General features: G+C 42.4%; 1 protein-coding gene across 1 annotated transcript in view; it reads right to left on the reverse strand.

The window, feature by feature from the left end:
* camk1da (calcium/calmodulin-dependent protein kinase 1Da) overlaps positions 1-17081 on the reverse strand; it is a 51264-nt gene that overhangs the window by 19167 nt on the left and 15016 nt on the right. The window contains exons 2-3 of the mRNA XM_034578201.1: positions 5282-5413; positions 954-1028 (exon numbers count right to left, since the gene is read on the reverse strand). Coding sequence (XP_034434092.1) covers positions 954-1028; positions 5282-5413 — 207 coding nt within the window. The remainder of the gene's footprint in view (positions 1-953; positions 1029-5281; positions 5414-17081) is intronic.

Here is a 17081-nt window from a genome sequence, read left to right on the forward strand (position 1 = left end):
ACGACTCAAACACATGCGGAAGGTGAGGAGATAATCTGCTGACGCCAGCTTGTAAACATAGCCACTGTTGTGTAATCCACAGCCATGACTTCCACCTGAACTTCACTGAAATGTTTCCAGCCCCAATGCCAAGCTCCCAGACCAACCTCTGCACTTATGTAAGCAGCACTAACCTTGCAGAGGAGGTTAGTGGGGCACCCATGGGTGAACCATGGACGATCCTGTTTCACTGTAGCGCTGACCATAAAAGCAGAGATGTTGTTTTGTGTGTGTGGGAGGACAGGTGGGCTTTTGTAGGCATGTGTGTGTGTGTTAGCGTGTGGTGTGTTGTCAGCTCAGCACAGTCATTGAAGTGCACAATGTCTGTGTGCATGTGTGTGCATGCATTGATAGGTGGGCAGCAGAATAGGATTAAAAGTGTGAGAAAGACAGAGATGAGGTGTTATCATATTTTAACAAAGCCCTAAGCATGACAGACTATTTCATCATGTAAGAAGGATCGTTCTGACTTTCATACGTCAGTAATATATATAAACCTATATTTTTGAAAACCAAATCTTACAACAAAATAGCTATCCCTCAATTCTAAATCAAACACTCGTACTCAGCCTGTCTCTAATCATTGTTTTTATATAATGTGGGACAATCTAGTTTTACATTTAAAACAACTTAACATCCCCTTCACTCATTGCCTGTTTCAGATAGAGGGGGAAACATGCACAAAAAAGAAACTGGAATGAAATTGAAATGAGTTTCCAGCTTATAACCGTGATGACTTTCAAACTTTAAAAAGTTCCCTCCAGTCCCACAAAAGAGATTTTGCAAAGGCTGATTTCACAGGTTGAGCGGTGCTCCTTCAAACAAGTGGACTGAACTTTGTGTGTGAAATGTAAAATGTCAGCATGGAGCTCACTGTAGAGGGCAAAGAAGGAAAAAGAAAAGCTTCCACTCACAGCTGCATTATCAGGTAGAGGTGGTCGGGACTCTCATAGATGTCGTCCAGAGCCACAATGTTCTCGTGCTTGATCCTGTGAAGCACAAACCATTAGTCAAGATTATTAAACTGCAGCATGTTTTTGGTCACACACACACAATAAACCATTAACAGAACCACATGACTCTTAATCCTAATGAAGGTTTGTACTACACCAACTTTGTTTTTTTTTACGTTGATAAACTGATAATCCAGCATAATGCTCTGGCAGTGTTTTACCCAGTGTGAACTCATAATCCAGATTTCCCTGTACAGATTAGGTCTTTTCTTTTAGTGCTGGGAGGAAAAGAAAATAAGGTTTGACTGTGACACACCGTTTAGTATTTTTCTGGAGCTTTCAACTGCTTTTGATGCTCTTCAATAGATTTGCTTCCACCTGCTCCAGTGAAGCTTTTGTCAGGTTGTTATAAGAATAAAGGTTAATTCTTGAATTCCCTCTCGACAAGGCAGCCTCACCCTAAATGTCCATTCAGTGGCTGTTCTAGAGCCTTCGATCACGTTACATGAACTTCATCAGCAAAAAGAGTGTCTGGCCAATAGTCGTGAAAATATTGATGTTCGCTGATGTTCCATTTCGAATAAAAAAAATATATTCACCCAGATTCTTGCAAATTCGATCTGATGATTTGATGAAGACAATGTTATTCAATAAAACGTTATTTGTATAACGCCAAATCATAATATACATTATCTCAAGGCACTTTACATAGAAGGTCAAGACCTTAAAAGTTATATAGAAACACAACAGTTCCCAAATCAGAAAGCAGCAGCTCAAAACCTAAATGGACCTGACAAGGTTTGTTCCACGGTTAAAAAAAAGCTCACTTCAGTTCCCCAATGGAAAAGAGTTGCTCCGGTTTTTGACAGAGTCCAAGTGAGAATACAGCAGGAATACGTCACAGCGAGCAAATAAAGGTGTTGATGACATTCCTAAAACATGACGGATGTGAAACTGAATGTTAGGGACATTTCCCTGTTTTTGTGAACATGTCTGAACCAGAAAGACTCCTGCTGAATTCTTCATTGATGAAAAGCAACGGCCCGGAAAATTGCATTAGCAGATTAAGCCTTGTTGACACAGGATGAAGACAATGAGAAGCACCTGAAAGCTTTGACACTCTAACCATATTTCTCATTTGCTCCCCGCACAAATCTTCAGGTATTTTCGAACAGCAACTTATTTAATTTTCATCTTTCTACCTCCTCTCTGCTCAGTTTTCATCAGTTCTCGCCAGATCTCTCCATGGTTACAGCGCTGTGATGAGGGTGTTGCCACCTCCTGTGTGTGTGCTTGTGTAGGTGTGTTATTTGTTATCGCATCTCATATGTTGATTGATTTTCTCTGTGGGCTAATCATCTTTTACATTGTGAACAGAGGTAATTCCCCCTGGTCTGTCTCTCTCTCTCTCACACACACACACACACACACACGCACGCACGCACGCACAGCAGGTGCACAGGTGAGCATCTAACACTTATTATGGAGCGTATGATCTCTGCGACGGGAGGCAGGCGATGAACCGCTGAGCTGAGACGTGACTCATCCACACACACACGCACACACACACACACACACACACACACACACATATAGGCGTGCAGTTGAAAGATAATGTGTGTGCATTTAAGCCCTTGCCTGGGATAATGACGGGCTGGCAGCAAACCGCCTGAGTGTAATGGCAGAGTAGAGTCAGGGTGCATTCAGAAAAACCCTCTCAAACATTACCGGCTTTGTGCTGCAGTTACTGTAGTTCTCATCATTCATGGATTTCTTCTGCACGTGTCCATTGTTACTGTGCAACAAAGCTGAAGGCTACAATGTATTGTGATTTTATTTGTATATTTTATTTAAAATCGGGCTGCACAGTGGTGCTGTGGTTGGCAAGAAGGTTCCCTGTTTAAATCCCTGTTCGGCAGTTTGAGTGGGTTTTCTCCGGGTACTCTAAATTCACCTTAGTGAATATGAGTGTGAGTATGAATGGTTGTTTGTCTGTGTATGAGGCCCCTGTGATGCACTGGCTCTAGCTTCCTCTGTGCCCCTCAAAAGCATAAGTGGTGTAGTTAATGGATGGATGGAAAATATGAGTTGATAAATTGATAAAGTTGAACAGAAAATAAAAAAGACAGGTCTGTGCCGTGAAAAGGGTTTAAATTGAGCCTCTGTGCACATCACAGAATTCTATATCCATAGCAATGATGCTCACAGGCTGAATGTAGATGAAATGTCCCACATAAATTCTGAGAAGCGCAGCGCGATTTCTCTGGTGCAGTTGAATCAACAGGACCTGGTGTCTCACACTGTGGGGTTTGATGGAGACTGCCACTCTGCCCGGTGATGCTCTCATTTGTTCCCAATAACGACCCTCATTTGTCTACAGCGACTCTCTCCCTCATTATTGGAAGCCATTCTAATTTTCTCTAATGTTACACACTAGAGACAAATTAACAAATGTATTGCTTTAATAGCGTTACACATCCTTAATGTCGCAGCAAGCAGAAACCCAACAGTTTGAAATTTCGGTGTAACTGTGTCATAGTAGTTTATTTCTCCTTTGAAAGTTTTGGTTGTATCAGGTGAACTTTATTCCCATTGTATGTTAACCAGCTGCGCCGACTAATTATTCATTGTTCAACACCGCAAGATGAATCCAAACATAGTAGCTCATTCATTCCCATTAAAATCTGCTCACCTGCAGGAGGACGTTTCTATGGCTTCCAGCCATCACAGGAGCACTGGTGGTCGACAGCTGGCACATATAACTGCCATACAAATAATAGTGATATGACTCCTGGTGGCTGTTCAACGTGCAAAATATTTGACTGATGGGTCGAGTAATGAATATTTAACTGGATGTTTTTAAAGTGTGTGTCTGTGTGTGTGTGAGTGAATTTCTCTGTTTTACAGTATTAAGTGAGAAGTTCTGAGTTGGATGACAAGTGCGGTTTCTGGGGATTTCCAGTCAGTAGCATGTCAAGAGACTTTGGGAGCCCTATGCAAAAGGCATCTGGGAGACCTACATTGAACTTAACCGAAACCCCCCCGAGAAAACAGTACATGATAGATACATTCAAGACTTCAACCAGCGTTTCCCACAGAATTAATCCAATCTATGGCGGTAACAGGGATGCACATGCACGCGCACAGAGGTCACTACAGAGAATAAGGGCAGGGTCACACGTATGCGATCGTAGCCGCGACAATCCTTGGCTCACTTCAAGTCTGTGAGAGCGTGGCGGCGAATAATACATTTGCAGCATGGCTTCTCTTGAAGTGGAACTTTGGTGAACACTGACCTGCAACCTTTGCGTATTTCCATAGAGAGTGAAAGATAAGTTCTCGCATTAGAGACTATGAGGTCAAACTGTGCAGACGTTGCCTGGGGCCCCCCTCTGAGCTCAGGGCCCCAGGCAATTACCCGCTTTGCTGCCACTGATTGGAGTGACATTTATTTCCTGTTGAAGTCCAAACAGTAAAAGACAACACACTCTTTTACTGTGGCACACAACATGTCATACCTTCCCCCATTAAACACCAGCCTCATCATGATTGTTGAGGAAGAATTACACATCACCTCTGCTCTTTGAACTGGATCATTCCAGCTACTGTACCTTGACGTCTTCTTCTACCTTCACAGTGCATCCCTGGTGTGTAATTGGCATCAAATGTGTGTTGCCCTTAGGTGTTTAAAACGGTACATGGAAAAGATGGTATACAAAATACCCACAGTTACATCTAAAAGTACAGTCAAAATGGTTGCCATAGCAATACCGTAAGAGTAACCATGGAGAGATATTTCTTGAGCATCGGTGCTTTGACGGTTCAGAAACAAATCGTGTCAAAATTCTGTTCGCCAAGTGGTGAAGAGCCATTTTGTTTACTCTAACCTCATGTAGTATTTCTCTTTTTCCAATAAGATGGTGACTAAATCAGGCAAACTACCAGACTTCTTCTCCCGTCAGTGCAGCCATGACTTTTTCTCTCAATGGACCGGACCATTCACATTTTCTTTAAACGTCAGTGAAGAAGACAGTCTCTGATTCTTGTAGTTGATATTGCGCAGCTGTTTTGAAAGAGAGACAGTAGTCTGAGTCGTGATGTGTGCATGCGTATGGATGTGTGGTAGGTGGGCTGTGGATCGTGACCTGGGAGGGATGGGGGGGGGGGGGGTCGTGATGCGTGGAAGAGAAAGGAAGAGAGAGTGCACAGTTTCCCCGGTAACCAGGAATTAGGAGGCTCATGAGCATTTGTGTGCGCGTGTGCGTGTGTGTGTGTGTCACAGCACTCACTTCCTCAGCACAGCGATCTCATTCTCGATGCTGCTCTCCTTCCCCTTCAGGGCCTTTTTGGGGATGCACTTCACCGCAAACATCCGGCCGGTCAGCTTCTCCTGGGCCAGGACCACCTCTGAAAAGGCTCCTCTGTGAACACACACCAACAGAAAGTCACGTGAGTCACCAGCAGCTAGTTGATGAGACAGCAGCAACTTCCATCTTCTGGTGTCCAACTGGGTTTCATACATGGAGTAAGTTTTCATGATGCTGAGAAAGAAATTAAATTTGATGATCCACAGTAGGGTGGCTGGGAGGAACTAGGAGCACACAACTAGGAGTGTTTATTTAGAGGATATTCTAACAGGAGCATGTACAGTATACAGACAAGTTGCTATCCCTTCTCATAAATATGTCTCATTAGCCGCAGCAATCAGCAGCTCTAATTAACCACATATTTGATGTGTTTCATATCCAGTAAACACATAAAATCTACATAAACCAGAAACGCTTTTTGGGTTATTTCACAAGAGATTTCTGTATTTTGTTTCAATCTGAGCTCTATTCACTCGCTTGATATGGGTGGAGCTCAGTGGGAAATAGTTGTCTCATATTTCTGTACACCAATCAGGATTTAGCAACAAAACCCTGTATTAAACTGGCACCTGGCATGAATTGTTACAGACATTAGTGCCTTTCAGCTCTTGCACATAATTCCATTTCCTATTACGACATTCATCTAGGATGCATTCTCCCTATTAAGATCCAGAGGACAGATCTCTCTCTTTTGGAGCTTGTGTGCGAGAGGCAGAGGCATCTCTCTCTCTCTCTCCCACCCACCCACCCACCCACCCACCCACACACACACACACACACACACACACACACACACACACACACACACACACACACACACACACACACACACACACACACACACACACACACACACACACACACACACACACACACACACACACACACACACACCTCTTGATGGCAATGGCACAGAGAACTAAAACATTTTTAAAATGTGGTCAGAGTTCGTTGTCACAAGGGCAACACAGTCAGTTGCCTGCAGCTGAAACAAGAGCAATATCTCATGAATGTCCTTCACATACCGGTGGACAGATGCACAATAGTACTATCATTAATTTGTTAACAATACCCATCCCTGGTTATGATGTATCTTGTTTTAACTGCATTAACTTGTTTAAACTCGTAATTGCACTGCATGTATTTTCTGTTTTTATGTCTGTGAACCTGTTGAACCTTGAAATGTGCTACATAAAGTTTTATTGTTATTATAAACTGAATTGATATACAAAAGAAGAAAAGAAATACATTACAAAATCTTTCATCCCTAGGTCGAGGAAAAGCATCTGTCTTGTGTTGTTGAACCGCAGCTGGTCAGTTCTACCTCAAACAACCTGAACAGAAATTCTCTTTAAAGAATGTAAACTGATATTTTCATTTGTGCTTTCGGTAAAAAACAATAACATTGTCAACGTAGCTCAAGATTTAACTCTGTTCAAATTCAGTAATTTTACCATTTAGATTCCATTTCCAACAGGTGCAGTTTGTCTCTGCTGATCCTAATATGCAGAAAATTGATAATGGAATTGCATTGTTAACGTGATTGGATCAGCCAAGGGAAGAACATCCGCAATTTTGTGTTTATTCACCTAGAACGACAGCTAAGGTTGAAAGTAATTTAGAATTTTTGCTTCACGCATCATAAAACTTGATAACAATCTTGGAAACATTATTCGGCAAAATAATTAGAAATTGAAATTCGGTGAAGTATCTCAGCTCCTGTAGGAGTGTGTGTGTCTGTGTGTGTATGTTTGTGTACGTGTGTGCGTCAGGAAGAGAAGCACGGCGATGAATGAAGATGAACCTATTGCGAGTTAATCTGCCTGAACCGAGCGTTGACTCATGTGTCGATCTGTCTTCAGCTTCACTGATGTCACATTAGAGTAAAAATCTCTCCGTCCTTATCTCTTCTCGCTCCCCTCCTTGTTCTCTCTCTTTATCTCTTCCTGCTCAACAATCATCCTATCTGCAGCTGAAACAAATCCAAATTTATGATGCTCACAGACCCTGTAACTGCAAAACGCAATCCAATTAAGGATTCTGTTATGGCCTTTCTGCTGTCTATATTTCTGACCTTGTAGTCCCATGTGAGCTTATATGTGTTGTTTCTTGAAATGCTCAGGTCTTCTCTTCTGTTCTGAAAGTCAGGCTTAGAAATTAAGGCCGAGACAAAATGTACATCCAGGGATCTACAGCTCTAGAATAACTCCTTTTGATCATGGGTGTGTTTTGGGTGAAACATGCAGTAAACCAAATGGAGTGCCATCTCCCTTTTCCCTTAAAAGCTAGATGTGCTTGCACCTTGACGGAGTGTTATCATGATGGCAGATCTGCCAGGCAGTCAGCAAGAAACACACGAGCACCCCATCTGTTTGTGTAACAAGCAGAGTCCATGTGTGTTGTGTGCTCATTCATGTAGGGGCATATTGCTGTTGTGCAATGCTTCTTCAAATAACAGGGAAATACTGCACCACTGACTTCAGAATAGGTTTTCATTGATCACTTGCTTTTCACTACCTCAAGACAACAATGTGTTTGAACACACCTCATTTAAAGATCAACACACCCATGGGTGCTCAGATGGAAACAAATGCATTTTCTATTTAAACAAAGGGGGCTGGACTTTGAAAATGACAAGTGCGTCATTTTGACACAAGCAAAGACCCTTGTTCCCACTTTTTGCTGCAGATGTAAGATGCGTCCTGAGTGTGGTTAATCTAGTGCATTTTGTGTATTGTGCTTTATTAAAAATATTGTTGTTACTATTATCTATTATCCGAAAGAAAACTGACAGGAGCAATCAATTTCATAGGGAAGAATCTGAATGGAAACAATCCGAAGTGTTAATTATATTATAATTGTTATATATTATATATATTATGCGCAGGTGAGCAATAGCAGGCACCCGAGGCTTAAGTCCCCCTGCAACGACCTCTGGTTCGGTTCCGACCAGGCCCTTTGCTCTGCATCTTCCTCACTCTCTATCCCCATTTCATGCTGAATGTTGTGTTAAGGCAAAATTTAAAAAAAATCTTTGATTTGTAATAAGACACAAAGAAAGCATTGGTGGATTGTTCTGCTGATTTAACATTTCCTTCTAATATCCATCAAGGCCTTAGATTTACATCAGTCAAGACTCGTTCAGAACCCACAGATGAATTAATATCCATCTGTCCGTCTTACAAACCTGCCTCCTTAGAAGAATAGTGTTGGTTGCTTTTCATACACTCAACCAGCATACTACAACTTCATCACACCTGTCGCCTCTTGTAAATACTGAAGTTTGAATTCATTCATAGTTTCATCTGGGTGTACTTTGGTTTGTGCATTTGTGCTGCAAGTGTCTTCTACTCTACTCATTGGAGCGGAAAGCAGCTGTTGTGAATGAGCTCTCTGTCGCATCAATAGTGTGCTGGCGTGCAGAAAGCCCTCGAGCACTTCAGACCGGAGCACATTTGACAAGCAGCCCCGTCGGCCACAAGGGGGACTGGTATTAAAAAAACACCAGCCCCCCATCACAGTGGTACACACACATGCAATAAAACGGGTTGTCGATTCCTCTCCTGTGGAGCTTGCTCTTGGTGTTTTTCTCACGCTTCTCAGCGAGAACCTGGTTTTCTTCTCACCTTCATTTCCTCCTCTTCTCCCTCGCTACCTCCCTCTCTCTATCATTCTCTCTTTGTCTCTCACCTCGCGCCGCACATCTTTTACAGTGACAAGTGATCATACAGCTGGTTGCCCCTGGTGATCAAAGTGGACAGTCAGCCAACCAATGAGATCAATTCAGCTGCCTCACACACACACACACGCACAAGGCACGCATGCATGAACATACACACACACACTCCTCTGTTTGCACTGATAATGGCTGTTGCAGGTTCTGATGACGTCAAAGCCAGATATTACAAGTCAGCCGTGCTGTTTGTATTGTTGCTTCTCACACACACACACACACACACACACACACACACACACACACACACACACACACACACACACACACACACACACACACACACACACACACACACACACACACACACACACACACACACACACACACACACACACACAGCTTTGCATTCATTACCCTGAAAGAAACACACAAAAGAGAGACTGGCACATACATGAATGAGCATCCATTGAGAACAAAAAGCCACACAGGGATACACTTGCACAAAGCTCTCAAGCTTTCTCATACACACTTCGAATGTTTGTGTGTTATTTAAATATAGCTGTTCAAAAACCAACTGTACACTGTCAATAAAGCCAAGAGGTCTTAATCGACCCCTGGTGGCTGGTTGCAGTATAGGTCATAAACCCTGCCTCCTCCATGTTAGTGGACACGTCTCTAAATTGAGGGTTAAGGTTACTCTGACTCTGCCAGATGTCTAAATATGTAACTGTTTTCTAACTTTATAAGGAGATAATATTTCAATATTATGGTCACAGCTCATTGATTGAGGTTTTTCTTTGCTTGGCACTGAAGTCATACCAAAGCTTCCACTTTATCTCGTTAATACACTTTAAAATACAAATATATCTCACAAAATAAACGACATTCGATCTAATCAACAGTTAGCAGTTATGATAATTACCAAAAAAATGAGGAATGCATTAGTGAAGAAATGACTTGTACATGATGTTCATTGATACACAGTTCAGACTGTTTTCATTCATGCTGAATTCTGTGTCTGAATGGTGGGAAGAAAAAAATGAAGCTGAACTGAACTGAAATGATGAAAAAGGTCAGAAATGTGTGTGTGTGTGTGTGAGAGAGAGATAGAGCGAGAGACCCTAACATGTGACTGAAGGCAGAATGGACTAACAAATAAGCTAATGTACATGCAGGTGCACACAAATACACATGCACAGCACCACTACCACAACACAACACAGAAAGAAGGTGTGTAGTTCATTTGATTGGAAGAAGTAAGCTTGTGTAACATCTGGCAGCTGAGTTCACACACTGAGCTGTATTTTGTGTGTATAGGTGTGTGTGTGTGTGTGTATGTCGAGGTTTGACTATCAGGCAGTCCCTGCTTGCCGTTACCTGCGGCAACAATGATCGCAATTTCTCCAGCATGAACCTGTATAACTGTGTCAGCTTAGCTCCACTGCCTCTGCAGCAGGAGTGGGTGTGTGACCATGTGTGTTTTCCACCAAGCATATATTCAAACACACACACACACACACACTCGCACATGCACACACAGAGTGTAAGACAAAGATAGAAAGAGAGACTAGAATAGGCTGACAAGGTGACAGTGACACATTTAACATTAGGACTGACAGCAGCCATCGGTGCTTCTCAATGTCAAACTGAAAGCACATTTACCACAAAAGGTTGTTCTGTCATTACATTGTTCTGATTTACTGAAAGCAAACATCCACCTACAGCCTAAGGTGTGAACCAAAGATCTTATGCAGCAGTGGTAGACACTGGTTTTTGTTGTCATCATACAATCATACACAGTGAAAACCATTATAGAAGAGGCCAAGAGGTCACAGTAGGAAAACAGAGCAGAATGCAATGCAGCAGCAGACTAACCATCAAGAAGGGACAAGATGAAAATCTGATCCCTTATCTATGCTGCTTAACCTTTGAGTGGCGGGGGATGGTGGCTGGATCTAATCCGGGTTGATATTGCCGATGGGTTGGGTACACCCTGGATAAACCTGGGCCAACTTATACCTCTTCTAAAACAAAATTAGCGGGTATATGTATTTTTGATAGAAAGAAAAAATTGATCCCAGGATGTAAAAAAGTACACATACATTCAAGGCTATTTATGCACCAATGCCTCGTCCAATTCGTGCCATAATGTAGCAGCAGAAAAGGTTAGCATCTACAGCCAAAACAAAGAGGATTATAGCACATTTACTGCGGTGTCATTGTTCCTGCCAGCCTATCAGAGCCGGAGCTGATAAAAACCTATGTAATGTTAATGCAAATTGTGTCCATTCACAGAATAAAGCCTGATGTTAACAGGTGTTAGTGAGTTTTTGACCAGTGGGAAAGGGGCTCAATTAACCTTAGCCCAGTCTGCATGTTTTTGGACAGTGGGAAGCAGGAGTACCCAGAGAAATCCCACACAAGCATGGGGACTGGGGAGCAAGAACTGTGTGAGGCGGCAGTGCCACCCTGGAATAACCATAGTGATAACAATTTATCCTGAGAGGGACATGAAAGTATGAACCAAATTTTATGGTAATTCATGGATTGCATTGAAATTTTGCACAAGGATTTGTGAAGATGCAGTCTGCATTTTCACAAATCCTTGTGCAAAATTTCATTGCAATCCCTACCTGTGGAGATAGGTGTTTCAGTGTGGACAGTAAGACATTACCCTCCCTTGAGTTATGCTACTAACATGGCTACAAAAGCAATGTGTTGTCTATCACTCTGGATGCTGAAGGTACCATTTTTCCCCCAAGGTCCCTCGTCTCTATAGAGGGGGTGGGAGAGAAATGAATGATGACCAAACTGACAGACATGACCAACAACTCCTGCCACCTATATAAAACCTGGAGCGCTCTGGGCTCCTCCATCAGTGACAGGCTGCTCCATCTCCAGTGTGTGAAGATATGCTATCCCGCCGGCCTTTTGTTCTCGCTGCTGTCAGACTGTTCAATCACCGGTGGTCTCAATGGACAAAAACAGCTGCTGGACTCAAAGTCAATTGGATTACACATGTGTAGCTGATGCCACAAGAACGATAACTGTCTAAGTTCATTCAATCATTCATCCTCTGCCAGCCTTTTCCATGTTAATAATTCCCCGCTATTGAGTTCTCCTAAACCAGAGTTGTGGAAATGACTGCATTTCCAATGCAGAACCTTCTATCTGAAGCATAGACTGTATATAAAGATGGAGAAAATGACAGCTCCCATCAGTGAAGCCAAAGCCTTTGCTGCAGTATAGGTAATAAACTCCACTTCCTCCATGTAAGTAAAAGGGGCATGGACCAAATAAAAAATTTACAAATTAAATACGTTTTCCTCAAAGATGGTTTCTGTCCTTTTAGTTAAATTCTTGTCGCGTTTATGTATGTTACATCAGTAGTAAATTTGGTTTTGATTGGTTATTTGATGCTATCAAAATTAGGTGTAACGTCATGATTGACAGCGGAGTCTGACAAAAAAAACTTGTTTACCACAAGGCCATGTGACAGCAACATGTGGCATTGGCCAATCAGAGTTGTGCAATTCTAAAGCCATAACTCTACGGTTAATCTCAAGGTCATCTGTTTGTGAGATCCATCAACATAGTTTTATTAACCAGTGTCTGAGAGGCCGTCACATTCACGTGATGCTGAAACAAACCAGCCTTCCTCCATTGTGCTTCATCCTCCGATGCAACACCTGCTGTGGCCGAAGCTGGTTTATTAATAGACACAAATTTAAACCCCTCTTTGATAATTAAAGCAACTTAATGGTCACGTGAAAATGGAACAAGCTTTTGTGTTATCACCTTTATTTCACACCTGTATTAACAAATCTACATAAACAGGGAGGTGGCGAGTCAATGCCAGACGAACCCAGAACAACACCAGGACAGTCTCCATCACTGCTTTTCTTTCGGCTTAGAAAACAGGTAGGGTGGATGACATAAATGGAGGCTCTGAGTTGGCACTAATGGTTTTGAGTGATTGCATTCCTTTAGAGACAATATTAAAACATCTCTCACAAGGTCGGGGGCAAACACAAACCTCCCTACGCAATCTAATCTTTTGTTGTTGTTGTTCGGAGAACATTGCACACTGAGGGGTTTATATCTGTAGAAGCCAACCTCCATTTTACAATTTTTATTATCCCTGTAATAAGATCAGTTACAAAAGTCTAAATACAAGTGGATGTGAACAGCAAGGTCTATTCCAATGAAATAAAGGAGAGAAAAAAACCATTTGAAAAACCCTCAGTTCACAGAGAAGATTTGGAGCTAAACGTTTTGGAGCCTGTGTGCGATGGGTAGGGGCAGCTCATGCACACACACACACACACTGAGCACAAGGGCTAACACTGACAGAGCCGGGACAAGGACAAATATATAACGCTCCAAATAACGTCATCACTGCGTAGACCACGTACACACACTTTGACACACATGCGCCATCATTTTCATGTGATCTGAATACAAAGTAATCTGCCTGAACTGTGTGTCATTGTCTTGAGGCCAGTGAAAAGATAGGCCAGTTGCACACACACACACACAAACAAAATGAGAGCGAGGGAAAGATAGCTGGTAGGTTGGTAGAGAAAATTTAAAGAGCAACAGAAAAACAGGGAAATGATGGGAGAGTTTGTGTGCAGCAGATTTGGAGTAAGAAAGATATTGATGAAGAGGGAGAGAGGGAGATTTGCGGTTTGGTGGAAAAGGTCTGGCATTCTCCTGCTTCAGTTCCGAGCATGCGCCACCGGGTTCTTAGGCAGAAACATTTAATCTGAGGCATATTCCATTATACTTAACAGGCTGAGGGGCTTTAGTGCAGTGGGAATCCAACGCATAACCTCAGCACTGTCCAGGACACACCCAGGTCACTGGACCAGGTGGAGGATGTGAGCAGAGGGTATCACAAAACCTTTTGTCGTCGACTTAAATTGCATATTGGGTTCCTCTAAGCTCAAATTACAATGTTTTGTAGTGAGACTAACAAGTTTATCAAGTGGGAGTTTTAGTCATCCTTCACCCATAATCCCTTGCAAATGGAGTCATTTCTTGTAGCTTCTTGTTTTTTCTTGTCAGACTTCCAGTGGACTGAAACATCCAGTTATTTGTCCACATTGAAATGCTTCCAAGTGAACCGAGGGACAAATGGAGTATTTTGTGCAGTGGGAATCCAACGCATAACCTCAGCACTGTCCAGGACACACCCAGGTCACTGAACCAGGTGGAGGATGTGAGCAGAGGGTATCACAAAACCTTTTGTCGTCGACTTAAATTGCATATTGGGTTCCTCTAAAATCAAATTACAATGTTTTGTAGTGAGACTAACAAGTTTATCAAGTGGGAGTTTTAGTCATCCTTCACCCATAATCCCTTGCAAATGGAGTCATTTCTTGTAGCTTCTTGTTTTTTCTTGTCAGACTTCCAGTGGACTGAAACATCCAGTTATTTGTCCACATTGAAATGCTTCCAAGTGAACCGAGGGACAAATGGAGTATTTTGTGCAGTGGGAATCCAACGCATAACCTCAGCACTGTCCAGGACACACCCAGGTCACTGAACCAGGTGGAGGATGTGAGCAGAGGGTATCACAAAACCTTTTGTCGTCGACTTAAATTGCATATTGGGTTCCTCTAAGATCAAATTACAATGTTTTGTAGTGAGACTAACAAGTTTATCAAGTGGGAGTTTTAGTCATCCTTCACCCATAATCCCTTGCAAATGGAGTCATTTCTTGTAGCTTCTTGTTTTTTCTTGTCAGACTTCCAGTGGACTGAAACATCCAGTTATTTGTCCACATTGAAATGCTTCCAAGTGAACCGAGGGACAAATGGAGTATTTTGTGCAGTGGGAATCCAACGCATAACCTCAGCACTGTCCAGGACACACCCAGGTCACTGAACCAGGTGGAGGATGTGAGCAGAGGGTATCACAAAACCTTTTGTCGTCGACTTAAATTGCATATTGGGTTCCTCTAAGATCAAATTACAATGTTTTGTAGTGAGACTAACAAGTTTATCAAGTGGGAGTTTTAGTCATCCTTCACCCATAATCCCTTGCAAATGGAGTCATTTCTTGTAGCTTCTTGTTTTTTCTTGTCAGACTTCCAGTGGACTGAAACATCCAGTTATTTGTCCACATTGAAATGCTTCCAAGTGAACCAAGGGACAAATGGAGTATTTTGTGCAGTGGGAATCCAACGCATAACCTCAGCACTGTCCAGGACACACCCAGGTCACTGAACCAGGTGGAGGATGTGAGCAGAGGGTATCACAAAACCTTTTGTCGTCGACTTAAATTGCATATTGGGTTCCTCTAAAATCAAATTACAATGTTTTGTAGTGAGACTAACAAGTTTATCAAGTGGGAGTTTTAGTCATCCTTCACCCATAATCCCTTGCAAATGGAGTCATTTCTTGTAGCTTCTTGTTTTTTCTTGTCAGACTTCCAGTGGACTGAAACATCCAGTTATTTGTCCACATTGAAATGCTTCCAAGTGAACCGAGGGACAAATGGAGTATTTTGTGTAGTGGGAATCCAACGCATAACCTCAGCACTGTCCAGGACACACCCAGGTCACTGAACCAGGTGGAGGATGTGAGCAGAGGGTATCACAAAACCTTTTGTCGTCGACTTAAATTGCATATTGGGTTCCTCTAAGATCAAATTACAATGTTTTGTAGTGAGACTAACAAGTTTATCAAGTGGGAGTTTTAGTCATCCTTCACCCATAATCCCTTGCAAATGGAGTCATTTCTTGTAGCTTCTTGTTTTTTCTTGTCAGACTTCCAGTGGACTGAAACATCCAGTTATTTGTCCACATTGAAATGCTTCCAAGTGAACCGAGGGACAAATGGAGTATTTTGTGCAGTGGGAATCCAACGCATAACCTCAGCACTGTCCAGGACACACCCAGGTCACTGAACCAGGTGGAGGATGTGAGCAGAGGGTATCACAAAACCTTTTGTCGTCGACTTAAATTGCATATTGGGTTCCTCTAAGATCAAATTACAATGTTTTGTAGTGAGACTAACAAGTTTATCAAGTGGGAGTTTTAGTCATCCTTCACCCATAATCCCTTGCAAATGGAGTCATTTCTTGTAGCTTCTTGTTTTTTCTTGTCAGACTTCCAGTGGACTGAAACATCCAGTTATTTGTCCACATTGAAATGCTTCCAAGTGAACCAAGGGACAAATGGAGTATTTTGTGCAGTGGGAATCCAACGCATAACCTCAGCACTGTCCAGGACACACCCAGGTCACTGAACCAGGTGGAGGATGTGAGCAGAGGGTATCACAAAACCTTTTGTCGTCGACTTAAATTGCATATTGGGTTCCTCTAAAATCAAATTACAATGTTTTGTAGTGAGACTAACAAGTTTATCAAGTGGGAGTTTTAGTCATCCTTCACCCATAATCCCTTGCAAATGGAGTCATTTCTTGTAGCTTCTTGTTTTTTCTTGTCAGACTTCCAGTGGACTGAAACATCCAGTTATTTGTCCACATTGAAATGCTTCCAAGTGAACCAAGGGACAAATGGAGTATTTTGTGCAGTGGGAATCCAACGCATAACCTCAGCACTGTCCAGGACACACCCAGGTCACTGAACCAGGTGGAGGATGTGAGCAGAGGGTATCACAAAACCTTTTGTCGTCGACTTAAATTGCATATTGGGTTCCTCTAAAATCAAATTACAATGTTTTGTAGTGAGACTAACAAGTTTATCAAGTGGGAGTTTTAGTCATCCTTCACCCATAATCCCTTGCAAATGGAGTCATTTCTTGTAGCTTCTTGTTTTTTCTTGTCAGACTTCCAGTGGACTGAAACATCCAGTTATTTGTCCACATTGAAATGCTTCCAAGTGAACCGAGGGACAAATGGAGTATTTTGTGCAGTGGGAATCCAACGCATAACCTCAGCACTGTCCAGGACACACCCAGGTCACTGGACCAGGTGGAGGATGTGAGCAGAGGGTATCACAAAACCTTTTGTCGTCGACTTAAATTGCATATTGGGTTCCTCTAAAATCAAATTACAATGTTTTGTAGTGAGACTA

This window comes from Hippoglossus hippoglossus, chromosome 23 (genome assembly GCF_009819705.1).
Source record: "Hippoglossus hippoglossus isolate fHipHip1 chromosome 23, fHipHip1.pri, whole genome shotgun sequence".
Taxonomy (NCBI): domain Eukaryota; kingdom Metazoa; phylum Chordata; class Actinopteri; order Pleuronectiformes; family Pleuronectidae; genus Hippoglossus; species Hippoglossus hippoglossus.